A 27,429-nucleotide genomic window follows, 5' to 3' on the forward strand; every position below is an offset into this window, starting at 1 on the left:
AGACACAGAGTTTTCATCAAGGATAAAAAACAAATTATGCCTGAATCATGTACCTCCCCACAGTAAGCGCTGAGATGAGCTTGGCTCACTGCAAGTAGGAGGGCAGCAGCTCCAGTGGTATTTGTGTTTCCCCTCCCAGCCCTACATTTGTGTTTTCAGGGCTGCTCTCCCATCCACATTGCAATAGTCATCACCTTACTGATACCACGGCTAGGACCTCAAATGTCAGGTTATAACTCATCTGCCTCATGTCCCGGGCTGCATCCCCTCGGCAGCACGGTGGGAAGGGGCTTGAATATTGGAAAAGGTGAGGAGGGGCCAGGACAGGTCTGCGCCTGCCTGGAGTTGCTGGAAGTGAATGAATTGTTCTGGTGCAATAGGAAAGGCGTGCACTCGGAAAGTGTCCCCCGGGGGTGAGCTGTCATAAAGCTGCAGGAAAACGCTAAGGTTTGGAAATTTCTGAGATGAGAAAACCCCTTTCGCTCTCCCTTCACAAATCCGTTTCCTCTTCAACCTGCCCGCCGGCGTCCTTTTCTCAGCTCCGCTCCTCCCGCACTGTGCTGGGAGCAGCCAGAATGAGCTAAACTCCCGGGAGAGGTGCAGAGGGTGAGAAATGTGGATGGGCTGAGCAGCCTGCCAGCCGGCTTTGCCTGCACCCCTCAGCCCCGGCAGCTGCCTGCCCATGGCTCCTGCTCCTTCCCACCGCTGACACTTCCATCTGGCACCTCATTTCCAAAGGGGCACATCCCTGGGCTGCTGCAGTGCTTTGCAGCGGATGGGAAAGTGTAAACTTAAGTTTGACATGAAAGCAATAAAACATGCATGGATTGAGGCATGCAACCCTCCGCACAGGATACAAAATCAATGAAATCTGATAAATAATAATAATTGTGACAGGGTAAGCTGAGGATGTGGAATAAAACCCACACTTCTCACTCAAGCTGTGATCTAGAGCCCACCACGATCAATGGAAAGGTCCACAGGGACCTCACCAAGCAGCCCCATCTCCTTCACCAAACTGCCAAACGTGCCAACTGATTTCCTTTGGTCAGCGACGAGCTGTGGTATCTCATTACGTTACCGCTTCATTCCTAAAGTTTTTTCTTTAACAGAAAGTCATGGTACGTGCAAGATACCTGTCATTTTTAAATGGTTAATTTCAAAGATGATGGTGTTGAAGATCGGCTTTCGTGACCACTGACAGAGCGTGGAGGGGTGTATTCACCCGTTTATGCCCTGGCACCAGGACAAATGAAAGTCACACTGCAAAACCACATGAGAAAGCAAATTAAAAGAATCAAAGCCCTGAGAAGCTTTCCTTTGGCATAAGCAAATATTTGAGGAAGGATAGTGAGCAATCAAGGAGATCTTTCCTTTAAAAGTGAATCACCAAATCCCGCTCAGCGTGAAGTACATACGTATATGCTATAGGCAAATGCTGGTGAACTCACCCAGCCAGGACACCAGCCAGGCCTTTTTGGGAGAGGACAAGGAGTCTCCTCCTCCTCTGCAGCTCCTCATTCTGCTGGCACCTGATGAAAGGCACAGCGCCCACCGGACTGACGGAGGCTCTGGTGATGCACAGTGTGCTGCCAGAGGTCTTGACCAGGGTCCTCCTGTGATGGGGATGAAACCAAAGCAGTACACTGTCCTTGAGGACACAAGGACCTTATTCCATAATAACAAAATCCTGTTAAAGAGCCTCTTCTGCAGCTAAAGCCTTCCCTGTGTTGCCTCTGCAGCATCACTAGAAATTGCCCAAGCTGGGAACAGCCAGCCCTCCGTCCATCCCAGCTGCTGAAGCTTGCCCGTGCCCGTGGGCAGGAAAGGGAGAGCTGGGGAGTGTTGGACTGTCCCATGGGAACAGAGGTGCTGAGAAGAGGTTTGTGCAAGCCTGAAGGATTCAGACCTAGAAGCAATGACTCGACCCGAACAGCAATAAGAGCTGCTCAGAGCCAGGGGCGAGCATGCAGCGCGCCCTGGTTGTGCTCATGCCACCACAGCCGGCAGGAGTTTTGGTACACCTTGCTCAGCTTAGGTGATCCCTAGAGCAAAATGCACCAAGTCAGACATCTACCCTCCAGTCTTACTCAAGCCTTATGTCTAATGAATGCAGCAGTAAGACTTTATCACTTGAAATATTAGGACTAGAGTGCTAATAAGCAGCATTTACCTGGGCCCTGACACCAAGAGTATATAACACCTCCTGGCTGCTTGGAGAGTTGATCTGGGTGGTCTTGGTTCATTTACTAACACATTAGTCCTCTGCCATTGTCAGATACTGCAGCGATATGTGTATTAACACCTTGTGGGAAAACACATTGGAAAAGGGACCTGGAGCGTGCAGAACCAGTGGGTACCAGCAATGTGTGTGCAGCCACTGGCGGCTAAAAGAGCCCAAAAGGGGTGAAAACAGACCAGAGCTATACATTATGCACAATAAAAATGGTCTCGTGGACAAGCTGGGGTGATTTAGTATCGTTCGGGTCTAAACTTTGGTCTCTCTGGTATGCCAGGAACGATGCCTCACCTCTGGGATGCTAGCATTACCAGGAGTGACAGTATCTGCTATGAAAGGGCACCACAGTGAATTCAGAAAGTTTCACCAACGAGAATCACATAATTCCTCAGAATTTTGACAAACAGACTCAGCACAGTTTCAGGTGGGGTTTATTTACAGTAATTGCAATAGATTTCCACAAAACTTGCTACTGAGTGTCAGTAAATTACACAATACGTACAAGAACCTTTTTCTATTCAGCAACCACATACCTTGCATAGAAAGTTTTCTTTTACTGATAAGGCACAAAATATCATCTCAAAAGGAAACACAGATTTCTAAGGCCTGACATACCTGCTAGGACCTATTCTTGGAAGCATTTCTCACCCTGTGCACCTTGTTTCAGCCACAGCAATCAGCTGCAGCAGTTGCATAAGACTGAGCCCAGGTTTGTGAGCACTGCTCTGCAGCATTAACTGCACCAGAGTAGTTCCAGCAGGCACACTCAGAACTCGAGTATACATTCCCTATACAAAAATTTTATAATTTAAACAATACTTTTATTAAATGATCACAGCTTATGTCTGCTAGCAAGAGAAATCCTTTTAGATTTTCCCTTGGAGAGCATCCTTTGATAGAAGTCTGCTAAGCGAGTGCTATGCTGATTTGATCAAACTCGGTATTTCCACCTTAATGCAAGACTCTGCTGATGCCTTCGCCTATGTACCTGGCTAGCAAAACACTCAGTGTTTGGCTGAACACAGCTGCAATCAGTGAGAAACTGCACTGGTTGATACAGTACATTATTTTCCCGTTCACCGCTGGTGTGTGCAATGTCCCAGCAGCTTTGTTAGCCCCGGCCATTGGTGGGTCGTTAATGCCTTCTGCTCTCTAATGAGATTTCTCCATCCAGTCTAGTAGGATGTCCAGCTCACCCAGGGATTTAATTGCTGCAGATGTGACATTCAGCTGAAATGGTATAAAGGAACAAGTTGTAAGCAAAGACAGGGGGTACAACCCAATGTAAAGAGAATCCGAATATCTGCGTTAATTACTAGACTTAGTCATCAACTTACCCCTTCATAGTTCACAAGTATTTGCTTAAATTTCTTAGCGGATTCCTGTCCACACATGCACTTATTTTGCTCATGCTAGAAAAATAAGATAGAATTCATTAGGTTTGGGGGTTAATTTTTAAAAATAAGAGATCAGTTTCTAATTATGCTGGAAATCACTGTATAGACTGAGACCTTGTTAAACTCTGGAAAAGGCTGCAGGTCCTTAAATCAGACTTCAGCTAAGAACAGAGTTTACTTTGATAGACAGAGGGACAGGATAAATATCTTTCTTGAGAACTAACGTGGGAGTTGGCTGATGAGTGGCAAGTATAAAAATTTCTCAGCAGACATACTCAGTCTTCACATCATGCTTCTTTGTATTCTTGTTAAAAACATTTTTATAAATAAAGATTTTGTAACTTTATAGAACACTTAGGTTTATTTATATACCAAATACTAACAGATGAAACTAAACTGTGGCAATACCCAAGACTTACACACTGCCCAAGTTTCCTCTTCACGCTGAGGAAGGAGTTGGCTATGCTGCTGATTTTTCGGTTGACATACGAATCCTCGGTCTTGCAGTGTTTGAAGACTTTGTCCACGTAGAAGTTGAAGAGGTGATGGGTGATGCAGCATCTATCTGAAGACTTAAGGAATAAATTTCATTTTTAAAAGGTCTCCCAAAGTGCGTTAAACCCGTAGTTGCCAGCCTTTCTGCCCCCCTCTAGAATAATCCATCTCTAGCACCAAGCATGGTAGCCAAGCACAGCAGGCTGTTTTGACTCATATAAAGCTTTTTCAGTGATGCTTGATGTAAATTGATAATATATATATAGGAAATCATTTTAGACTGATTTTCCAGGAGATCCATCCTCAGCAAGTCTCATTGAGTCAACAAAATAATTAGCTGATTTTGCAGCTGGGTATTAGAGGCTGAGACCTGAAGCAGTGGCCCATGTCTATTGCCTTAGAGCATAAGAGAGCTGAAAAATACTTATTTGTAATATATTTCACCTCCCAAGACCACATTCACCTGCTTTTGGATTCTTTAATAGCTTTCCACCCAAATCCTGATTCACCTCGCTATGCCTCCACTGACCGAGGTGGTGGGCAGCCACAGCTAAAGCTCCTGTAAGTAGAGCATCACATGCAACAAAAAAAAATCTCTGCCCACCATTTCTGGAAAGCCAGTCAGGGTGAAAGCCCGATGCAGGAACCGGCAGTGGGACACCCACCTCTTTTCACATACGTGATCCGCATCACTTTATCCTCCCTGACCTGCGCTGTCTGCCAGCGTCTGTGTTTCGCTGGAACTTAGAAGTCATGGTATTAAATAACTTCCCCAAACGCCCTGAGCTGGCACACCTCATGACCGGTGTTAGGATGCTAGCTGGTCAAAATTATTCAGAGAAAAACTGGAGACACAGTAAGGACACCTACCTTAACCCTGTGCAGAGAGTGCGGGTAAGACAAGATGCTCAGGGTCCTGATGGGGTCTCTGGCTTGCTGCACGGGAGAAGACAGAGATGGTGATGTACGTGCTGGCTCCAGAGGCGCTTTGGGAGCAGCTGACTAAAGAGCTTCCCAGCTCCACAAGAGCCCGGAGCAATACTTACGATGTTGGCTTTAATTGCGGTGAAACCAGACCTAATCTCAGTCACGCTCATTGAAATCCTGCAGGGTCCAAAGTGGAAGATTTTGTTCCCAGCTGTCGGCATCAAATTCAGCCAGCATGACATGGAGAAGAGGTAGAGGAGCAAGTGGGATCCTTTCATGTTGCTGCAGGATGCAAGCATGGCCGGCTGCCTGGGAGACCTGTTCCAGGAAGACAATACTGCCTCTCTATCTTTCCTAAATAACACAGTTGTGATATTTATGAAAATATACAAGTTTTATATAGTACTTGTATATGTACACGTGTATTAAAAAACCCACACCAATTAGTATCTCTTACCCATTCCTTCTTTATTCCCCAAGTGCAAGAGAAAAAAAAAACAAAAAACAAAACCCAAATATTTTACAAAAGATACCAAAAGAATAAAAAGAGAAAAAAAAAAAGAAAATACCAGTAAAAGATTGCATGTAAATAGACCAAGTTGTTCTGAAAAATTTTCATCAGAAAAAATAAATACAGATAAATTAAACATTTAAAAGTCTACTGACTCAGAGCAGCAGGAGGTAACTGCACCTGAAAGCAGCAGATCCCAAAGCCTGATCACAAAAGAAAATGCTTTCCCTCAGAAATAGCTGACTTCAAATGCAAGTTCTGTTAGCACTGAAAATTAAGGTTATTAATGAAAAAAAACCTTTCAGAGACACATTATAGGAATACAAGGAAATACACATGAGCACATAGAGCAAAAGGATAAAAATCAGTATTTTACCTTGTTCTTTGATGTGGGTTCATCTGTCTTTCTGACATCTGACCTGAAGAGCTCCGAAGAAAGCGTTTTTATCCAGGTATCGGGAGGAAATAACTCTTGGATTAACTTTTGGGATTTTTCTTGCTTTTCCCAGCACGTATTTCCCTTTGTGATTTACTGAATTAATGAGCTAGTGAAAGGGACCAACTCTCTCACCCACAGGTGTTTCCCTAACCTACGGAGGCGGGAAATCTTGGCATTGCTGTATCATTTTTCATTCGGGAAGAAGGACGGGATGAAAAGGTTGGGGGGTTACATCCCCAAAACGCCAAGCTCGGGGGCTCCCCCCAGCACAGAGCTGTGCCGCCAAGGCCCCCCTGGAAAGGGGCCGTTCCTGGTTCCCACAGAGGCGTTGGGGTGTGGGAAGCCGAGCAGCATCACCCCCCTGGGACGCCAGTGGTCCAAACCCCCCAAGGTAGGAGGATTTCTGGCAGTAGGACATGGCGTGCTATTAAAATAGCGTGACTCAGAAAGTTGGCAAGACCTTTCTCCATCACTGTCCTGGCACACAGGGCCTTCACCCGCCGGGTATGGGGGGACCCTGCTCTCAGACTTGCTCCTCAGGTGGGTGGACACTTCTCTCCATCTGCACGTCCCTGGTATTTGGAGGCTGGAGATGCTCAGGTACAAGAGGGCAGGGCTTTGGGATGACACAGCTCCCACCGCGATGCCAGAAGTCACTTGGTTTTCAGGAGCACGGTTGACTTATGTGATCATTATGCACTGTCCAAAGCTATCACCCTGCAGAAGGACAGAAATTTCACTCAAACCTTTAAAAGTCCACCAGCCCAGCAGCAGCAGGGAAGTTCTACCCACAAGCAAAGACTTTGACTGCAAAGTCTATGATTACCCTGCCACAAGCATTAGCTGCTGAGAAAAACTGATGCAGCCAAGGTCCTCAAGCAGACCAGGCATGTTCTCATAGTGACGTTTCAGATCCAGGCTGTCCCCAGGGAACCAGGGTTTGCCAGCTGGGGCATGCTGTCACATGAATGTGGCAGTACTGGTGCAAAACCCAGGCTGGTTCACCATGCTGTTGGCTCTGAGGCTAGTTTGGTTGTTTCTGTAACCCCTCTGGAGATAGCTAAGTTTAGTCTACAAACAAAAATGAGAGTTAAAAAAACTTCTTGGACTACCTGTACCCGGTAGAGAAGGTCAGATGGACTTAGAGGGCATGGAGGTGGCAAAGACGCCCCTCTAATCCCACAGCCAACCTCCAGAGCAGCCACGATGCTCTGGGTGAGAGCGGCAACCTGAGCATGTGCCTGTTGCAATGCAGGTATGTCTTGTGTGCCACTGCCTGTGGGCCAGGGCTGTTCTATAAAGTTTTGCTGGGTGAGTAATTTATTGATAACCAAGCTCAATCTTGAGCATATATCCGTCATCAGAGGAAGACTAGGCAAATAGATTTTATGCCCAGGCTAGTCATAGTATTGCATACAGCATTGCTGAAACTACCCCAAATGCACCAAACGTGCCTCCCTCATCCCTGTGCCTTTGCACTGTAAAAGCAAACAGCCAAAAGGCAGGTCCAAATCTGCAGCAGGTTGCATTTGCCTTTGCTGAGGTGTTGGAGGGATCCTCAGCAGCACAAGGCTGTTAATCTCTGCCTTCCTCCCCCAATTCCCAGCTGCTGCCTGTAATTGCAGCAAAAGTTTCACTTGGAGCAGGGGAAGCAGCACCGGCAGCGTTCCCAGGCAGCCTGGTGCACACCCAGCCTCGGTGAGGAAACGAGGGAAGAGGCAATGAGTTCTTACTTAAGTATGTAAATTGCAGATGAGAAGGGATTTCTTCTTTTTTTCCTTTTGGTAACTGAACTGACGCTCAAGACAGGTCAGCCAAATGCCAGCAGGCAAGAAACAGTCATAGGTTAAAAATTGCCAGCCATGCTGGTGGAGGAAAGATGCTGGGGTGATACGGGAACAGGAGTGAAATGTTGTATTATCAGGGTCCAGGGCCTTGCTCCATTACAGACCTCTGCATGGTCCTGGGCGGGCGTCCCTTGGCACTGACCTGTCACTGACCGTTTGCAAAGCAGAGGCAATAGCGTGCCCCTCACCACAAGGGCAAGGAGGAGGAGAACCACGTCAGAGGAGGGGAGACAATCCAGATGGTTTTACATTTCTGGTTAAGTATGTGTGCAATGATGGCGATTGATTACCCCAAGTGCTGGACCTGGGGGAGATCTGAAACCCTCGCGTTTTGGAGCAGACAGGATGGCATCAGCAGGGATCTCGGCGTGCGTTGGACCAAGTCCTGATGGAAGCGAATCACCCACGCTTGGCTTTCCCCAGGCAGCCTGCCTAAGGGAGGCTCTCATCTACCTGCCAGCTACAGCATCATGAAAATATCCTCAATAAAACAGCAAGCCATTTCTCACATGCTCTGGGAAGGAAGAGGAAAAGGAGAAATAGGGATTTCTGAAAGACAGCAGTGTGATGATGCAGATGAGCTCAGATAGTAAAATAGGAACTGACTCCCCCAGGCGCTCGCAGAATAATTAAGCCTTTCACGTACGGCAGCGCTGGGGAGCGCGCTGGGAGCGGGGAAGTGGTCCTCTCCCCGGGAACCCTGCCAGGCAACTCCCAGCTAAAGGGGGGGCTCCTCCCTCGGGATTTTATGGTAGGCACGTTGCGACAGGGCACACTAAAAGCAGTTACGACCCAAATAACAAGCAAAGGCAGCATACAGGGTTGTTAGCCAGCTGCCACCATGCTAGGGAATTAAAAACTAAGCCCTGTGTACCATTAGCTTGTCATTTATATAAACTCTGACCGCTGCCAGGACCAATGCTCAGCCTCACCCTGCCATGAAGACAGCCGCGTTCACGTCACCGCAGAGCTGGCATCACTGCTATGGTAACAGAAACAGCTCAATTACAGCAGAACACACCAGACCGCTGCAGACAAATGGCTTGTTGAAACGACTAATGAAGCAGATGTTCCTGGAGAGCCCGGGAGCATGACAGGAGACGAGACACCTACTCACTGACAGCCAGTTATGTTGGGGAAATTCAGCAGCAGCTCCCGGCCCTGCTCCAGCATTGCCACTGGAGAGCCACGTCCTGCGCGCACCACTTACCGTGAGTTACTGCAGTCCTGCTCAGTGCGATCCGCTGCTGACCCAGCTCCACATTTATTCACTTCAAATATCCAAAAGCTTTTCTTTTATCCTAAAAAAAAATCCTTAAAAAAAATAAATCAGACTGTTCTGATCTGCAGGAGCCATGCTGTCAAGAACTGACCGCAGGCACAAGTTAACACTAGATTTCCAGTAAAGTGTTTCAGAGTCATAAGGTACCAGTTTCAATAGTGCATTTCAATGTAGTTTCATGCTATAAGAAGATCTGATAATACTTTACAGACCATTCTTGGTTTGCCATTCTTTGTCATTACTCATAGTTCACAGCAGCTTTAGGTACACCAGCATTTCAGATATGAAGCTGATAATGGTTTGTACACAGATCCCCAGAACTAGACAATATGAATGATAGAAATGCCTTCAGTAATTTTAATAAAAGAAAAATCAAGACTTAATAATAAAGTCCAGCAACAGTATCTGAACTCAGGAACTCTTCCTGACATCCTTCTGGAAAAGATCCACAAAAACCAACTCGGCCACCTGGAAGAAAAATGCTTGTAGGATTTTACATCTCTCCTGGTAATACTGTAGCTCACCAAAACCCTTGCCAAAGGAACATAATTCTGTTTCCACAGGCAGAAGAAAATGTTTCCACTTGGTTTTGATGCACTAGAGTAATTTCTTACATACTTGCAGTGGTGTAAATTGTCAGACAGCCCTATCCTAATCACAGCTGGGCACTAACGGGAAGATTGACTGTAGCAGTGGTGCTATGCTGCAGCTCCGAGTGGTTCTCAGCGCCTTAAAAACCAGAGGTTTAATTGTCAAGCAATCACCTGGCCCTCCAATCCAGGGCCATTTCAAATCTCGTTCGAACAAGTGCTAATCTGGCACAGTCCTCTTGAAACCCAGGGATTCACACCAGCACCCAGATGGGTGTCATCCGCCCCGTCATCACTCTTTGCATTAGCTTCTGCACCAATGCGCTTTGCTCTTTGCGATGGAAACGTGCTCCGCGGCTGCCAGCACCCTCTCCCAGCCTCCAAAAATCTGGCTGCTCTTCTCCCTCTTAATTAGTGCAGTTCATTATCGACAGAAACCAGGGGCCGGTTACCTTGCAGGCTCGCCAGCCCTGCCACTCGCTCAGCCCCAGCTCTGCAATGCTGCTGACAAAAGTAAAAAATTGTTTTTCTCGGTAAACTCATCAAATGACTCAGAAAAAACTCTGCAAGGAGTTATCGGCTGATAGGTGTGGTACATTGTGTGCCCTCTTCTTGGTCACGTTTCTAACCATAACCACTTGAATAATTCTGAAAATCAAGCACTGAGTACTGCCTTTTAGGGAGTGACAGGCTAAGCGCGGCTCAGCTCAATGAAATGCAGCTTTTATTCAGCCCAGCACAGGAGATGTCCAAAGCCGAGGGAGCAAAACTTCAGGCTGTTTTCCAGGATCTCTTCCCGAGCAGCTCACGGCGCACAGGGCTCTCAGCAGCTTTAGGACCTGCCCTCGTGGGCAGAGCAGCTCCTTTCCCAGCGCTGAGGGGCTTCGGGGCTGAGAGCGAGCCTTGGAGAGTGTCCCCAACCCCGAGATGACGTCTGAATCACCCTGGTTTAGGGCATTGCCCACAACTGTCCCTCTGGGGCTGTTTCTGCCGTTTCCTGTTACCTGCCGCCCAGCCCAGGACGTCCCCAGGTGCATGTGTCATCAGCAAGGACACAGAGCCGCCTCCCCTGGGAAGCACCTCTCCGTTGCTGTGGGTGGTCCCGGGCTCACCCCATCCTCGCTGGCTGTCCTTGGCCAGGTCATGGTCGCCAGCCGGCTGCACAGGGCTGCACGTCACAGAAAACGACACTGCCTCAGCCGCCGCCTTCACGGAGGAGATGTGACACTCATCTGCGTGACTCACCAATGGCAGTGCTGCTGCCAAGCCAGGATTTCACCCGAAGAGGGTAAAAAACAAAAAAAAATGCAAAAAGGAGTACATCCCCCCCGCAAGATTCACCTTTGTGGAAGGGGAAAAGCGTCGTGGAGGATCTTGTACACCGACATGTTTTCTGTTCTGCAGAAAACCATTAATTTAGTCACCAGGGTGAGGGGTGTTGAAGGTTAGATAATTGCTTCCCCTGTTTTGATAAAATGTGAACTCATATTTTGGTTATCACAAATGGCATCTTCCCCAAAGGGAAATGCATATTTCAAGTCTTTACAGTTTAATAATACAGCTAAAGAGCAGCTCCTGCTAGCTTTTCTTCAACTGTCCATCACTTGGGTTTCAGCAAGTGCCCAGGGATTCCTCTGCCCTGCAAAGCCTACATGCAAAGTGCGTGTTCAGAAAGTCACAAGTCCAGCCAAAATGCTGCTGTGCTCAAAATCAGGCAAGTGCATGAGCTGTGTGCGATGCTAGGGACCAGACCAGGGGAGTTCTACACATTCCTGCTAATGTCAGGAACCAGCTGGAAAATCAAATTCGTCTCGGGAAATTTTCACCCCAAAACTGCAACAGCTCAGGAGCCATCCGAAAGGTTTAGCAGTCCCCCTGCTTGGGTACATGTCACTCTCCTGTGATAATTTCAGCAAGATTTCCCAGTCAGAGAGTGAATTTTGATGGTTTGGGTTTTTCTTTTTCTTTTTTCCCCACCATGTTAAGGAAATTGGCTATTTCAGCAAAAATTGAGGTAAAGTTGCCTGAAAAGCACTGCCCTGCCATTGAAGATGAACAGAAGCGTCCACGAGAGAAGAATGTAAGGCCCAACACCCATGCTGAGATTTGCACCGGTCTCCAAACAGGCATATATTTCAAAGATTCAAATCTGCCAAGGAGGTGAAACACAGGCTTAATGAACGAGGCTTTTTCAGTTTCCAGGAGGTTTCAGAAGCTTTTTGATGTGGGCATCTGACATATTAGCAGTTGGGCTTCTCTAAGCAAATGGTGATGCCAATGTATAGAAAAAGAAAATGCTGAAGTACAGGCAAGATTTCGAGCTGCCTGAGAAGTGCTCTTGCTGGCCTGCGCGCCGCTGGGAGGACCAAGAGACCAATTCCACAGAGAAACGAAACTTTCTTGAAAGGTCTTTCCGAGGGACAGAGCTGTGATCAGTGAATACAAAAAGTGATCTAAGCAATCAGACTTCCACTTTCAAAACCCACAAGAAGCCCCCATGCACATCTTCCCTGCAGAATTTATGTTTACTATGCTTGCTTCTAATTTTAAACTTTTTTCTCTCTTGCAATTAGCGCTACAATCATAATTTGCATTACCAGCCATCGTGATGCTTCCCTTGTTCCTGCAGTCCTGGGGGGCTCCCGTGGAGACTGGGTTATGCTGTTGACAGAGCAAGTTTGCACGTTGGAAAGTGGGCAATCTAAAAGAGACACGAGACAGAGCACCAAAGAGGAGACAAAAATAAAATTAGCCAAAATTGAAGAAAATAACTCATTCCAAGGATAGGGATTTTCCATAGTGAGCCTGGGGATCCTCAGCTGAAGCCCATGGATGCTCCCACGACTCACGGAAGAGCTCGTGCAGGCAGTTCTGGGGTGCTGTTCCCCACCAACAGGCTCTTCTTCGGGAAAGGCTCGTTAACATTTAGAAAACCAAAGCTGAAGTTCTTTACTTTGAAAATGCAAATGAACAGTCACAGAAAATGGCATCAGTTATCAGGAGCTGTCCGGAGCACACAGAGATTTAAAAAGAAAAAGAATCACACAGAATAGAACACTAGCACGTGCGCAGAGTTGTCAGGGCTAATCGTCTGCACCCCCAGGTAAGCAATAGCAGACCAAAGACTTTAAAAGATACACAGGCACAGCTAGCAAGGTCGCTGCTAGGCAGAGGGGCTGTTTCTTGTTGAAATATCAAACTACCCCCACTTCCTCCTCCAAAGCTTCAGACAGCGCTTTGAATGGTGCAGCTTTGCAAATAACCACAGTGATGCCCAGGAAAGAAGAGAAACATCCATCACAATACACTGCTGCTGTCACTGCCACCGAGACCGGTGCCGCCAGCAGCGCCGACACCGGGCTCCAGGCAGTAGCCTGGCAGATGCCAGACCATGGTCTGCCGAAATGCATGTACCTATCACCCAGCTCTCGTGTTCCTCCCGTCCTTATTTTTGGAAGAACTAAAAACTGATGTGATAGCAAAAGTCACGCAGGGCATGTTTTAGAAAACTGAGCTTGGCCTGGGATTTGAGCAAGCGATCGAGCCGGCTGCCCCACACAGCGCCTGGGTTTGCCCAGGAAGGTGAAACGTGCTGATGATGCAGGCAATAAATGATGCCTAATAGAGGAGAAACTGAGTGCTCGTTGCTATCAGCTCAATTTTTGAATTATCTGGGGAGCAAATGAATCACTCCAATAGCCAGTCAGAGCTCTCATAGATTTAGCTTTCACCAAAACTGAAACTTATGTTTCAGTAAGTTAGCTGTGGATTCTGTACATAACCCAGCTCTTAAACACAGGTTTCAGTTTTGGCTAGGTTAATATTGCCTTGAGTATGTATTAACTCAGGACTTGAATCAGTCTCAATTTCACAACCGTGAGGGGCCAAAGCTGGTTTCGTTGGTGCTGGATGCATGCGAACCCACGCAGAGGCACCCTGGTGGCAGGCAGGGACGGGAGCTCTGCCTGCTCCAGCCCCAGCTTGAGGGCAGAGAGAGACCAGAGGGCAAGGACAGCAAAAAGAGCTCTTGCTGGCAAGTCACAGCCACTTGGCTTCCCTACTTCCTACTTTATTTGATAATACATGTCCCTGTGGAAATGAGAAAACTCAGGCAAATCAGCAGCGAAAGCCCTGGAAGCAGCGATAAGGACAAGCCCACGTTGGAAAGTCTCCTGTGCTGTTTTCCCACCTCCTGTTTGCATAAATCATTTAATCCAGGCTGGCAGATGTGCATCCCTCCCCACACTGGAGCTGCACAGCCTTCCTCCCCTCCTCATGCAGAAAGGCAGGCTAACGAACGAAGCTACAGCTCAGCTAACGAGGATCAACACAGAGGTCAGGCACAACAAACGGTGCCCCAAGCAAACGTCCTGGGGAGCAAAACCATCGGGGCACCAGAGGAGGGGTTTGGGAGGTAAAAGCTGGCCCCCGCGAGCTGTACTTGCAGGGTAAGAGCACGATCTTCCCTGGACCGATCAGGATGATTTCTCCTTTGAGCTCTGCAGGGTGGCTTGAGGAGATGGAAGGGAAGAGCCTCCTGTTCAATTCAAGACGCTCTCCAGAAGGCGTGCGGGCAGAGCCACCGCTGCTGCAAACACACCCTGCAATGGGGCCGTGCACAGAACTGGATTTCCCACAGACGCGGTTCCGGCCCCGGGACGAGCAGGAGCCGCCACACCGGCTGCCCCGGCGCTCCACCAGCCCCTCCAGGACACAACCCCCATTCACAAGGTCCATACTGAGACCTGCATGTCCCAAAAGCCCCAAAGGGTTTGTCCCACCCTGAGCCTTGCACCATCCTTGGCACCAAGAAGAGCCACCTCTTTCACCATCCATCGCCGCCACCGTTTGCTTCTAGGTATAAATTCTTGGAAAATCATGCTACAAGGCAAGGTTAATTTTTCCAGAGGTTTATCCTGTTATCAGCCCCCCCATATGGCTCTGCCCCGACTCCGGCACACACAGAGAGCATCGGGTTGGCCGCGGGATGTCAGCTTTCCCACCGCAGCCCGGGCAGACCCACGCAGGCAGGCTCAGCCTTCTGCTAACCAAAGTGTCCTCTGATCTCAGTGCAAAACTGAAGACTTGGTCGCTTGCAGCACGTTTCCCTGCTGCACAAAGTGACCGGCAAAACCCCTTTTAGCCATAAATATAAATCAGGGGCACTGCAAGGATTGCAGCTCTTACATTTGACTTTATGTTTCCAGCAAACACGCTGCCAGCCTCTGAGGAGGAGCAGGTGAAGAACTGCCCATCTCTCCTTTCCCGACAGGCAGGAGACGGCTAGCAGAGGAAGTTCACTTCAGACCTTTTTTCTTCTTCTTCTTTTTTTTTCTTCTTTTTTTTAAATACCATTTTCAGTGAGAGGGGTTTTCCACCATCCAGATTCATCTTCCACTTCCTAGTTATAGCCCTCAAAAGCTACATGGAAAGCAATAAACAAAAAGGGACTTCAGTGCCTGATCCCATTACTGAAGTAACCTTCCTCAGACTTCCACAAAAAGACAAATTCTGGGCAAATTGCTTAAGCAGCGCAACAAGACCAGTGCTGAGCAGAAGCGGAGCAGACACCCCAGCAGGTCATACCCCTGGGAGCAATGCAATTGCAGTAATAGCTTTTCAATTACTGAACTCTATTGCTTTTGTAAGTCAAGTTCACTTTTTTCTTTGGGTCTCTGTAGTTAAGATACCTCACAGGAGAAACAGCCAGGTTGTATCACAGGCTCTCTCTGTAAAAAAAAAAAAGAAAAAAAAAGAAAAAAAAAAGGGAGAGAGAGAGAAAACAGAAGGGGGATCTGAACACATGGAGGTAGAAAGTTATAAACAAAATATTTAACACCCTCTGAAGCCAAGCACATCTGATGGATCATTTTTTAAACAAAAAAATCTCTGCTTAAGTAGGTGAGGTCAAGCTAAGATTATTCTTCCTCCCCCTACCTGTGGCACAGCCGGACACGCACCCTGTGCTGAGGCTGTTAATTAGAAATTCCTCAACTTAAAATAAACAAATTCAACAGAAAAAAAAACTTCAAGCAATTCTATTTTATTGCATTTTTTTCTGAACGGGCGGCAGTGTCAGCAGCAGCCTTCTGGCTGATTATTCTGGGAATCTGCATCATGAAACTTGTTCCCTTTGCCCTGGCTTCTCAGAGGGGCCTCCGAAATGTCAGATTTGAATACAGCCTTGCATGGCCATCACTATTTCTTTTGTGGTTGAGTAACGCACCGGCTCAGAGCCCAGGCTTCAGCCTGTACAGAATGGCTCGCAGGGCAGTCCCAGAGGCCATGGCATTATCACACTAACGATTTCAGAGTAGAAACCCGCAGCGGGGACGTGCGGGAAATCCCCCAGCAGCACCAGGGGTGCTGCAGCATCTCTCGCGGCACCGGGGATGACCCGCCATCACATGCCGTCACGTGCGGCATCGCCGGCCGCGGCACATGCTTATCTGTGTGTTGGGGGGTAGAAAAGAAAGCCCGGGATTTCTCAACCTGCAGCATGAGTTGCTCTGCACCATGCAAAAAACCATCCCAAAACTCCACCACATGAGTGACCCAGCCTGATGTTTGGCTTCAGGCCGAGGGCCTGATGCTGCTGTGGAAAGTGAGCGAAGTTGCCTCTGTAATTCACCCCGACAGTCATGTTATGCTCCTGAGCAGCTGGTTTGCATTATCTGATTTCTCAAACCATGATAACTAGTTTCTGTGTTATGACCATTCATAACTATAAATAGTTTGTATTTGTATTATTGGTCAGGGTGTTGATGCTAAATCATGACAAAGACAATATTCACCAGAAGATCCACACACCCCAGTAATACCAAAACTAGAAAAAAGAAACTCATCAAAACAGCACTTGTGAAATGACCTGTTCAAGACAGGATTTGCTCAAAATTGCCTCTATAGGATGCTCAAAAAAAAAAGGCAGTGCAAGGGATATTTGGGTAAGTCAAGATCGTTGGAGGCCATCTTGGGCACAGCGATCATGAAATGATAGAGTTTTTGATTCTTGGAGAAGTAAGGAGGGGGGTCAGCAGAACTGCTCCCTTGGACTTCCAGAGGGCAGACTTTGGCCTGTTTAGGAGACTGGTTGACAGAGTCCCTTAGGAGGCAGTCCTGAAGGGCAAAGGAGTCCAGGAAGGCTGGACATTCTTCAAGAAGGAAATCTTCAAGGTGCAGGAGCAGGCCATCCCCATGTGCCGAAAGACGAGCCGGTGGGGAAGAAGACCAGCCTGGCTGAACAGAGAGAGCTTTGGCTGGAACTCAGGAAAAAAAGGAGGGTTTGTGACCTTTGGAAGAAGGGGCAGGCAACTCAGGAGGACTACAAGGATGTCGTGAGGTTATGCAGGGAGAAAATTAGATGGGCCAAAGCCCAACTAGAACTTAATCTGGCTACTGCTGTAAAAGACAATAAAAAAATGTTTCTATAAATACATTCACAACAAAAGGAGGGCTAAGGAGAATCTCCATCCTTTATTGGATGCAGGGGGAAACAGTGACAACGGACGAGGAAAAGGCTGAGGTACTTAATGCCTTCTTTGCCTCAGTCTTTAATAGTAAGACCAGTTGTTCTCCAGGTATCCAGCCCCCTGAGCTGGAAGACAGGGACGGGGAGCAGAATGAAGCCCCCATAATCCAAGGGGAAATGGTTAGCGACGCTACACCACTTAGACACATGCAAGTCTATAGGGCCAGATGGGATGCACCCAAAGGTACTGAGGGAGCTGGCAGAAGTGCTCACCAAGCCACTTTCCATCATTTATCAGCAGTCCAGGCTAACGGGGGAGGTCCCAGTTGACTGGAAGTTAGCAAATGTGATGCCCATCTACAAGAAGGGCAGGAAGGAGGACCCAGGGAACTACAGACCTGTCAGTCTGACCTCGGAGCCGGGGAATGTTATGGAGCAGATCATCTTGAGTGCCATCACACGGCATGTACGGGACAACCAGGTGATCAGGACCAGTCAGCATGGGTTTATGAAAGGCAGGTCCTGCTTGACTAACCTGACCTCCTTCTATGACAAGGTGACCCGCTTAGTGGATGAGGGAAAGGCTGTGGATGTGGTCTACCCAGACTTTAGTAAAGTCTTTGACACCATTTCCCACAACATTCTCTTGGAGAAACTGGCTGCTCGTGGCTTGGACAGGCATATTCTTCGCTGGATAAAAAACTGGCTGAACGGCCGAGCCCAGAGAGTTGTGGTGAATGGAGTTAAATCCAGGCGGCGGCCAGTCATGAGCGGTGTTCCCCAGGGCTCAGTTTTGGGGCCAGTTCTGTTTAATATCATTATCAACGATCTGGACGAGGGGATCGAGTGCACCCTCAGTCAGTTTGCAGACGACACCAAGTTGGGCGGGAGCGTTGATCTGCTCGAGGGTAGGAAGGCTCTGCAGAGGGACCTGGACAGGCTGGATCGATGGGCCCAGGCCAACTGTATGAGGTTCAACAAGGCCAAGTGCCGGGTCCTGCACTTCGGCCACAACAACCCCATGCAGCGCTACAGGCTTGGGGAAGAGTGGCTGGAAAGCTGCCTGTCGGAAAAGGACCTGGGGGTGCTGGTCGACAGCCGGCTGAACATGAGCCGGCAGTGTGCCCAGGCGGCCAAGAAGGCCAATGGCATCCTGGCCTGTATCAGCAATACAAGTGTGGCCAGCAGGAGTAGGGAAGGGATCGTGTCCCTGTACTCGGCCCTGGTGAGGCCGCACCTCGAATACTGTGTTCAGTTTTGGGCCCCTCACTACAAGAAGGACGTCGAGGTGCTGGAGCGTGTCCAGAGAAGGGCAACGAGGCTGGTGAAGGGTCTAGAGCACAAGTCTTATGAGGAGCAGCTGAGGGAACTGGGACTGTTTAGCCTGGAGAAGAGGAGGCTGAGGGGAGACCTCATCGCTCTCTACAACCACCTGAAAGGAGGTTGTAGCGAGGTGGGGGTCGGTCTCTTCTCCCAAGTAACAAGCGACAGGACGAGAGGAAACGGCCTCAAGTTGTGCCAGGGGAGGTTTAGATTGGACGTGAGGAAAAATGTCTTTACTGAAAGAGTGGTTAAACATTGGAAGAGGCTGCCCAGGGAAGTGGTGGAGTCACCATCACTGGAAGTATTTAAAAGACGTGTAGATGTGGTGCTTAAGGACATGGTTTAGTGGTGGACTGGGTAGTTAACGGTTGGACTCGATGATCTTAAAGGTCTTTTCCAACCTAAACAATTCTATGATTCTATGATTCTAAGATGGACCATATATTTGACCAATTTTGCATACTTTTACCTTCTTGGCTTACCTGCAAACATACTGCGTTCTTCTGAGAAAACCTCGTTCATCCTCCCTGCTCGCTCGGAGCACACGCTCCCCACTCCCTGAAATGCCAGTGCCAAGATCTCATCGGTCTCTATTAGGACAGAAAGAGGACATTGCTGTGAGCATTGGAAAATCCCCGCCAACAGCTTATTTCAGGAGAAAAGAGAAGAAAGGTAATAACACCTCCGTTTGTAACTGCTCCCCTGCCGAGCAGGAAATAGCCTCACATGGACGAGGGCAGCATCATTCACCTGGCAGATGGCCTGACGCCGCGTCAATGGGCTCGTTAGAAGACCCAGCGACAAGAACGTATTGCAGCAGCACCAACCTCACCCACAACTCTGCACAACCGTCACAGACTAACTTAAAATGGCAAAGTACATGCAACCTGGGGGAAAAAAAGCACAGCTCGCTCTTCTAGGTTGGCAGAGAGCACCCTGAAATCCCAGGGCAGGATATTAAATAGGGATGTTATTCTTTATCTGCCTTATAGACTGCAGCAGATTTCCAAATATTGGGAGTTTTATGTATGCAATTAAAAAAGTGCAAGTATTTCTCAGTTAATCACCAAAACACTGAATCTACAGATGGGAGGAAGTCTCCATTACTTGATGCTTTTAGGTGACGATTCCAGCTTGATTTAGATCAAATGGGACGTCTGGTCCTGCTAAGAACTTCTTATGTAAAGCTCTCTCTCTGTCATATTAGAAGTCACATTAGAGGTCACAATAACGTCTTCTATTCATGATTAGTAACTTATTTCTGGACACTTAGATGTTACAAGACAAAAGAATGACATTGGTTAAATTTCCAAAGAGTAATTTGGGATTTACCTGTTGAGGTCGATATGAGTCACATTGCAAATTCCGACAAGGGTGCTAGAAAGCAGGTTTCCAGAAGTGAAAAATCAAACGTCATGCCTTGCCAGCAAAAAAATTCTTTAAAAAAAAAAAAAAAGGCAGTCCATTTTATGCTTCGCCCATCAGGAACTGTTAGTCATCAGCGACGGGGCTGCTGAGAGCGCAAATGCCATTGCTTTAAAACTACTCTTCACACAAGGTGAATAAAAGGCCACCAAGTCTCTGCTTCCCCCAGAGCGTCACTGACAGCAGATCTCCCGAACCTGAAGGGATGAGAAATGGGGAATTTTTGAAAAAGAAAGAGAGAACCACACCATTATGATAGCCTGGAAACCTAGGGGATCCTCCAATCTATAGCTAGAATAGATAGTGCATAAAATACACAACATTCCTTTGTCCGAAAGCAATGATGGAGACCAAGAAGGCAAAAAAATGTAAAAATTTGCCCACATAAAAGCTTCCCAACATAAGAAAAGCTACACACGTAGGCAGCCCCTTTAATAAGAAGTGTCAGATGCCACCCTGCTCCGGAGGACGGGACCTCTGAAGACCACCGAGCCCAAGCCCTGCCTGTGCAGGGTCAGCCAGTGCCGGTTGCCCAGGACCACATCCAGGAGAAACCTTTCCGCATGCCACGCTGTGGGGGAAAAGCGTTTGCCTAAATGCCTCTGTTTTGCTGCAGAAATGCAACTCTGCTGTCCTGCTGAGTATTTCTTGTGAACATGCATCTCTTAGAAGTTTGTGGGAGGTGGGGTAAAAGTGTATGAATGGCTTTTGAGTAACACACTTTCCTTCCGGAAATGATCTTCTTGGCAAACATGAAAGCTGTTTCCTAAAGGTTTAGAAATACACCCACGTCCCCCGGACACTCTTTAGGAAAAGGTGCTTTATTCATTCATGCAATCACTTCGTAGTACTGCAGAGTCAATGCATTTCCACAGCAGTAAGCAAGAGTGAGTCAGAGCGAAACTGCACCGTCAAGATCTCTGACACGGCAAAGGAAATACAGGTAAACACAGCAGAATATCATCCGTGCGCAGGCCAGAGTTTCCTTTGTGGAATGGACACATCTGGCTTACGCTCATACCAAAAAAAAAAAAATACAAACCAGGTTCCAAAACAGGGAGGAGGGAATTGCACAAGACTGAGAACCTCTCTGCACGCTCAGGGTGGCGAACTGAAATGACTTCATGGAGACCCACAGATTGCTCAAAATAAGGCAACTTTGGAAACAAGCGCTCAGCTCCTTGGCAGGAAGGAAGGAGGGCTCCCGGCGCCGTGCCGCTGCTGCACCAGCTCCTGCTGATGGCAGAGGAGATTCCCGTGTGCCACAAGACCCTTTGCTTTGCATCCCACAAAAATATAAGCACCTAAACCTACAGCTGAGGCTGAGAGTGACCCTTCCGTTGCAGGGGACCCGATTTGCAGAGAAGTGCCTGGGACCGCATCCTTCACCGAAGGGAGCGGGTTTAGCTCCGGGCTTCGGTCCAGGGCCAGGCTGCCCGCAGACCCGCTCCAGGACACTGTCTCCTGACAGCATTGCACCCACTGCCCTTACCACATCAGTTTCAATGCCCTGATGGAACTTAAGCAGCTGTCCACGTCTTGGCAGTGAAGCTTTATTGACGCCTGGCAGATTCGAGTTAATCCAAAATAAGCAAAAAATCTCCCAGGGTGGGAGCCAAGGGGGAAAGCAGAGAAAGGTGTGATCCTACCCACGGAAATGGGTTGAGTTTAAAACTACTCGGTTTTGTCTGAGCCATCTGCTGCTGCTCGCTCTTCTCCCTTCTCATAGCTTCTGCTGGCAGTCGAGGGGAGAAACCGCACGGCTGCGTTAGAGCAGGGGAAGAAAAATGGGTCACCAAATACATGACACAGGCTGTGATTCAGATAAAGCTAGTGTGCCTGCAGTGATTCACTGGGAGCAGGCTTCCTCATCTCCTCTGGAAGAGGCAACATCAACAACAAAAGGAAAACAAATCAGAACACAAAATCCCACATTGTCTCTACCTCAACACCTCCAATTACTAATGTGTCATCCCCTTTACTCTTACTCATACATACGTACATGTCATTCCTCTCTTTTGCTCCTAAAAATAATAATAAAAAAGAAAATCTAAACATACAGTGACAAACAATACTTTGTATTTTTCCAGCATTTTTTTTGCAACAAGTTCCTTCGCAGAGGTTTGCAAATTCAACTTAAAAGAGGTTCAGAGCGGTGAAGGAAATGAGAATTGAAGTGATTTGTCCAAAGCAATGTATCGGAGGCAGGCTGGGAAGAACGCATTATTTCAAAATAACACGGGAGCTTTCAAAGAAAACCCTCTGATTTCAGAAAGGCCAAATTCATCTCCACTTTCTCTTTCTTGGATAACGGATTCCCAAATTCGTCAGTGAAATCTTTATCACAAGGAAGCAGGGGGGTGTGTGTATACAAATATATATATAGAAAGAGAGCATGAAAGAGAGGAAAGCAGAAACAAGAAAGACGTCAGAGGAATTATCTTCAGCTCTGAAATGGTAATTTTATCGGAGCTGGAACAATAAGTCTCAGTTAACACAGTACACCCAGTTCGTAGAGCCAGCACTGGGTTGCTTGGATGGGGTTAATGTCCATTTCTAGGAAACGAAATAGGATTAAAGAGCCAGAAACACAACTATTCATGACCTGCTTATATACTTTAACACCACACACCAATGTTAAAATAGTGTCTCCCGTGGCACAAACCCTGCTCCCACCCAATGCCGTGGGTAAGCAGCCAGGCAGCCGTGCACAAGCCCTGGGGGACCTGAGCAGCAACGCATCCCAGTCGGGCCGGGCTCCTCCACCGCATCCCGGCACATCACAGAACTAACCCCGTTAGCATCCAGACATACCGCCGGCTGAAGTTTGGGAGCATAGTCTTTGAGCTTGCTGAAGGCAGTGAAAATTCACATCGACTTCAGCAGACATATGCATTAACTGAAAAACAAAAATAAAAATTAAGGTTCAAGATTGTTATGTGCATTTGCAGTATAGCATTAGAATGCCAAAGGATGTGACAGTGTATTTGTGCAGGTTCATTAAAAACAATGCAGCTGAATTATGCATGGTGCTGGGGATCCTAAGTGCAGGTTTGATACAGAGTTTAAACATAGAAACACTTTTTTCCCCCCTAACAATAGGGCATTCATCTAAAAATAAAAAGTAACTGTGAGAATGCAGAAGTAACCTCACACAGCACCTTTTCTTCTTCACATTATATCTGAAGCTTTCCTCTTTAGCCACATTTAAATTTACAAGAAGCAAGCAATGAAAAAAAAAAATGCAGAGTCTAAGCACAAAAGATTTGATGGGGTGTGAGGAGAGGAGGGGGGTCAAGAGAACAGGAAACCCAAGTTGACGGGAAACCCAAGTGACATTTGGTTTTAATGAATGACTTAAAACCCCAATATTGCTCGCCAGGAAATGGGGAGAGGAAACTGAGCGATGTTTTGAGAGTATAAATTAGGGGCTCCATCAAGGTGAAGGCTGCAGATCTGCTTTTTACCCTCCTCTGAAATTCATCCAAGAGCTGGACCACGAGGCAAGCGGCTCATTTTCACAGCATGCAAACCTGCTCAGCCCTGGTCTTGCTGCTCCTGGCTGCCAGCACCCTGCCTGCCAGGTGCTCGCCCACCGAGCCCAGCTGCCTCCACTTCTCGGAGCTCCTGCCTGCAAAGCTCAAAGAGCTGAGGATCAAGTTTGAGGAAATTAAGGATTATTTTGTAAGTATAACGCTGCTAGTCTCTCCTCCTTCTTGTTTTGCTTTTTTTTTTTTTGCAAAGTTCAGTGATTTGGATAAGGGGGAAGACAGCTTCCTCCCAGCAGAAATGATTTGGTCGTGTGTTGTGTTACAGGCTGACAGGGGTGAGCAAAAGAAGTTCAGTTTCATTGCTCACTGAGAGACAACACGCAAGGGTTTTCTTCCTAGTTTTCATTACAATGAACTCAAGAGATTTCATAATGAATCTTTGTGAACTTTACTAGCCAGACTTCCCCCTAAATGTTGCAGAACAAATTATTCACTGAATTAATGGGAAGGAAATAGTCCCTTCTTCAGGGCAACGAGGTCCAGCCTCGCTGAAGTCAACGCTAGATGAAAAGGGAAATCTTTTGCTACAGACTTTTTCTTTGAAAGAACCACAAAAGCCTGAACATGGTATTTTATGACTGGAGAAACGCTACAGTAACTAGCACTTGCTGCGGTGCCTGTAAAATGTCACTGCTTTGCATTGCAGCTAATGAGAGCCTCAGGGTTGCTGAGAAAGCAGTACAAGATACACTCAGAGCATTTGTCATTGCATCAGTACTGATGGAGATGGTTGGTCACGTCTGTGTTACCATTTTAGTTAATGTCAGTGTGTTTTAGCAATAAAACAAGATAATTCTCCAGATTAAATCTCAGGCTAACGTCATGACTTGCATTTATTATCAAATGAACGCAGTCAAGACTTTAGATTTAAAGCTTGCTGTAAATCTCCCAGTTAAGGTTGGGAAGGAATATTTTTAACCTCTCAGGGAAGCTTGGTACCTTGGTGCCATGGGGTGATGCTTTGGCTGGTGCCAGCCCACCCCGCTGCTGCAGCTCTCTGGTCTTCCAGAGCTGACGGTGCAACAGAGGCACCACAAGAACAAACACCCTCTGCAGATCCCTTTTCCCTATTGCCTGGAGACTCACAGAGATAACAAAAACGGGGGGGGGGGGGGGGGGGGGGAATTAAACCCTCCTGCCCTGGCAAGCCTGTGGGCAGACAGGCTGGGGTGGATACCTCACCTTCAGGGGCTGCCATAACTTTGACACCCATCGTGTCGGCGGTGAGGTTTGCATCAGCACTCTTACATAAACACCCTCTGCAGCTGAGGCGAGCGTGCGGTGCTGGCAGCGGCGGGAGGAGTTTCACATTAACGAAATCGATGGTACTGAAGTTTGTGATTTCATTATCTTGCTGTCTTGACCTAACAGTAGTTCCACTGCAAGATTACGGACCAAAGAAGGGGTGACTGTTGTATCTGGTGTTACTGTGCTATGCACACAAGTGTGCTGGCTGCTCTTTGTCTTCGCTGCAGTGAGACCATAAATGCAAACAAGGAAAACGATCATTCGGTAGGACAAAGGGAAAAATAGTGTTGACTGCCTCTCTAAGTAAAGCTCATGTTTCCATTGCATCCTTCTACAGCAATCAAAAGATGATGAACTTAGCATCCAGTTGCTCAGCTCCGAACTGCTGGATGAATTTAAGGTAAGAATTATAATTATTATCTAAGTCCCTTATCCTTCGGCCAGTGTTTTGTAAGAAAGGAAGCCGATTATAAATTGGGGCATTTTCAGTGTCAGACAAGGACAGTTCTCCAGCCAAGCAGTAACACATGTGTCTGCAGCAAGGCTGACGCGTGGCTCCCCCCACATCGAGCAGTGCTAACATGCTGCGAGCGCTCTGACCACCACCAAGATTTTGATTTTTAAAAACACTCACACATCGGTGCTGGTGGCCGGCCCCAATGTGGTTACCTCCTCTCGCCCCAGGGGAGCTTCGGCTGCCAGTCGGTGTCGGAGATGATGCGGTTCTACACAGAGGAGGTCCTGCCCAGCGCCATGAGGACCAGCACGCACCACCAGCAGAGCATGGGTGACCTGGGCAACCTGCTGCTGAGCCTGAAGGCAACGATGAGGCGCTGTGTGAGTGGGGCTCAGCATCATGGGGGGGGGGTGAAATCAGTGCTCCGGCAAGGCAGGGCCAGTCCCAGACCAGCAGCAGGGTGGGGAGCGGGTGCTGGGTCTTCCCAGGAGCAGGAGCACGGGTGTCGGGATGGTGCAGCGGAGCAAGGCTCCGGGCAGGCACCCCATAAGGATGGGGTTTCTCGTAGTCCCTGCTCTCCAGGCTTTCATCAGTTAAATACTGATGATTCAGAGGCTCTGTTCAGGAGCACCACTTATTTGCAGCCAACCCCACCCAACTCAGTCTGCTGAAGAGATAAGGGGAGGGTGGGCGGAGGGTCCATCCTTTACCTGGGCGCCGGAGCAGCGGAGCAGCGTGGCTCTGCGACGATGCCTCCCGAAACCACCCCCGGTGCAGCCATGACCCCATCACCTGCCACAGGCTGAGTCAGATGGGGTGAACCCTGCCCTAGGCAGAGAGCACCGTGGTGCTGCCCTCGCCCAGCCCCGGGGCCGGTGGCAACGGGCACAGGGCTGGGAAAGGGCTCGGGGTCCGTGCTCGGGTCGTGCCGTGCTCGTTTCACCAGTGTACGGTGCAAAGCAGCCGCAGTTGGTGCCCCGGAGAACCCCATGGCCACACGTGGGGAAGGGGAAGGTGGAGACTGGCGTGGCGGCAGTGACGAGGGGCAGGAGGAGGGGAGAGCCACTGCCACACACCCCGGGAAGGAAATCCGTGTGGTTGAAGCCGCTGCTTTTGTCCCTTTGCAGCACAGATTCTTCATGTGCGAGAAGAGGAGCAAAACCATAAAGCACATTAAGGAGACGTTCAATAAGGTAAGGCTCACGTGGCTGCGCTGAGGTTGGGAGGAACCCGCCGCCCCAGGCGAGGCAGCGGATTTTACTGCTGGCTTCAACTTAGGGCAGAGAACAGAGTCCAAAAGAGTCTTTAATTGTGTAAATACCTAAGGCAGAGAAATCCAGGGAGCGATGCTCGAAGGAGCAGCCAGCGGGTTCCCCAGAGGGGTGGGGCAGAGAAGCCGGAGATGGCGGTGGAAGGAGAATATGTCTCGCGATTGTACACCACGTATATCGTCGCATTCAGACTTAAACGGACTTGACTTTCACCTGCAGATGAACGAGAATGGAATCTATAAGGCCATGGGAGAGTTTGACATTTTCATCAACTACATCGAAGAGTACTTGCTGATGCAGAGAAGGAAGTGAAAACGCCCACGGGTCTGCATCTTTCGCACAAAATCCTGCTATTTTTTCAGAAATCACTTTAGGCTGCAAGAGCACAGAAGAGATGAAGTTATCTTAGGGTTCAAGTCAAGAATTACAGGTCAATAACTTCAAGTTTAGTATTGTATTTAAAAGTGGGGGGTTTTTAACAACTGAATTTAATATTTATTACTTCTAATACCTCAGTATTTATGTTTACAATATGTTTTGAAGAAAAGTGTGATGAGCTTGTAAAATACTATTTATTGTTCAATATTTTAATACTGTCTATAATAGTGCTATTTTATTCATAGCTTCAAAACACCCAAAGCAGCATTCTTCTGGGGAGCAGAAAATGAGCAGAGCTCATCCTGAGTGCAGTTTCACTGAGCGTAGTCGCCTGACCAGGAGCAATTCCAGCTCCGAGTTCAGCAAAGCTTAATTTTAAGCAAATGAGCACTCTCCTCCTGTTCTATCCCTCTATTTATTTAACGCAGTCAAATGTTTCTATGCATAACCATGTCACCGCCTCTGGTTCTGCAGTTGGAATTAGGCACTGAAATATTCTAAATTATTCCTTGCACTGAGCAAAATAACCATAAATGTAACCAAGGGCTTTTTTTTCTCTTGTGCATGGAAAAGTGGAGGAG

The 27,429-nt window shown here is 47.9% G+C and overlaps 2 protein-coding genes across 2 annotated transcripts; one reads left to right on the plus strand and one right to left on the minus strand.

Annotated features, from left to right (window-relative positions):
* Positions 1-2,659: 2,659 nt before the first annotated feature.
* LOC143170080 (interleukin-20-like) lies at positions 2,660-5,347 on the minus strand. Its single transcript, XM_076358019.1, has 5 exons — positions 5,178-5,347; positions 5,002-5,067; positions 4,056-4,208; positions 3,577-3,651; positions 2,660-3,469 (listed from the first exon to the last, which is right to left on the minus strand). Exons 1-5 carry the CDS (start codon positions 5,334-5,336, stop codon positions 3,392-3,394), a joined length of 531 nt encoding a protein of 176 aa, XP_076214134.1. The 5' UTR covers positions 5,337-5,347; the 3' UTR covers positions 2,660-3,391.
* Positions 5,348-23,468: 18,121 nt separating this feature from the next.
* Positions 23,469-26,782, plus strand: IL10 (interleukin 10). Its single transcript, XM_076358042.1, has 5 exons — positions 23,469-23,627; positions 25,080-25,142; positions 25,427-25,579; positions 26,327-26,392; positions 26,690-26,782. The coding sequence occupies exons 1-5, from the start codon at positions 23,469-23,471 to the stop codon at positions 26,780-26,782; spliced, it is 534 nt and encodes a 177-aa protein (XP_076214157.1).
* The last annotated feature ends 647 nt before the right edge of the window (positions 26,783-27,429 follow it).

The sequence above is a fragment of the Aptenodytes patagonicus genome, chromosome 22, assembly GCF_965638725.1.
Source record: "Aptenodytes patagonicus chromosome 22, bAptPat1.pri.cur, whole genome shotgun sequence".
NCBI lineage: Eukaryota > Metazoa > Chordata > Aves > Sphenisciformes > Spheniscidae > Aptenodytes > Aptenodytes patagonicus.

What these genes read in the sequence shown, in the direction of transcription:
- LOC143170080 (XM_076358019.1), bottom strand. Translation starts at nt 5,336, where the DNA reads ATGAAAGGATCCCACTTGCTCCTCTACCTCTTCTCCATGTCATGCTGG. An exon ending in ACTCTCTGCACAGGGTTAAG is followed by an intron (nt 4,209 to 5,001) that starts GTAGGTGTCCTT and finishes TTATTCCTTAAG; the next exon opens with TCTTCAGATAGATGCTGCAT. An exon ending in AGAGGAAACTTGGGCAGTGT is followed by an intron (nt 3,652 to 4,055) that starts GTAAGTCTTGGG and finishes TTATTTTTCTAG; the next exon opens with CATGAGCAAAATAAGTGCAT.
- IL10 (XM_076358042.1), top strand. Translation starts at nt 23,469, where the DNA reads ATGCAAACCTGCTCAGCCCTGGTCTTGCTGCTCCTGGCTGCCAGCACC. An exon ending in AGGAAATTAAGGATTATTTT is followed by an intron (nt 23,628 to 25,079) that starts GTAAGTATAACG and finishes ATCCTTCTACAG; the next exon opens with CAATCAAAAGATGATGAACT. An exon ending in TTAAGGAGACGTTCAATAAG is followed by an intron (nt 26,393 to 26,689) that starts GTAAGGCTCACG and finishes TTTCACCTGCAG; the next exon opens with ATGAACGAGAATGGAATCTA.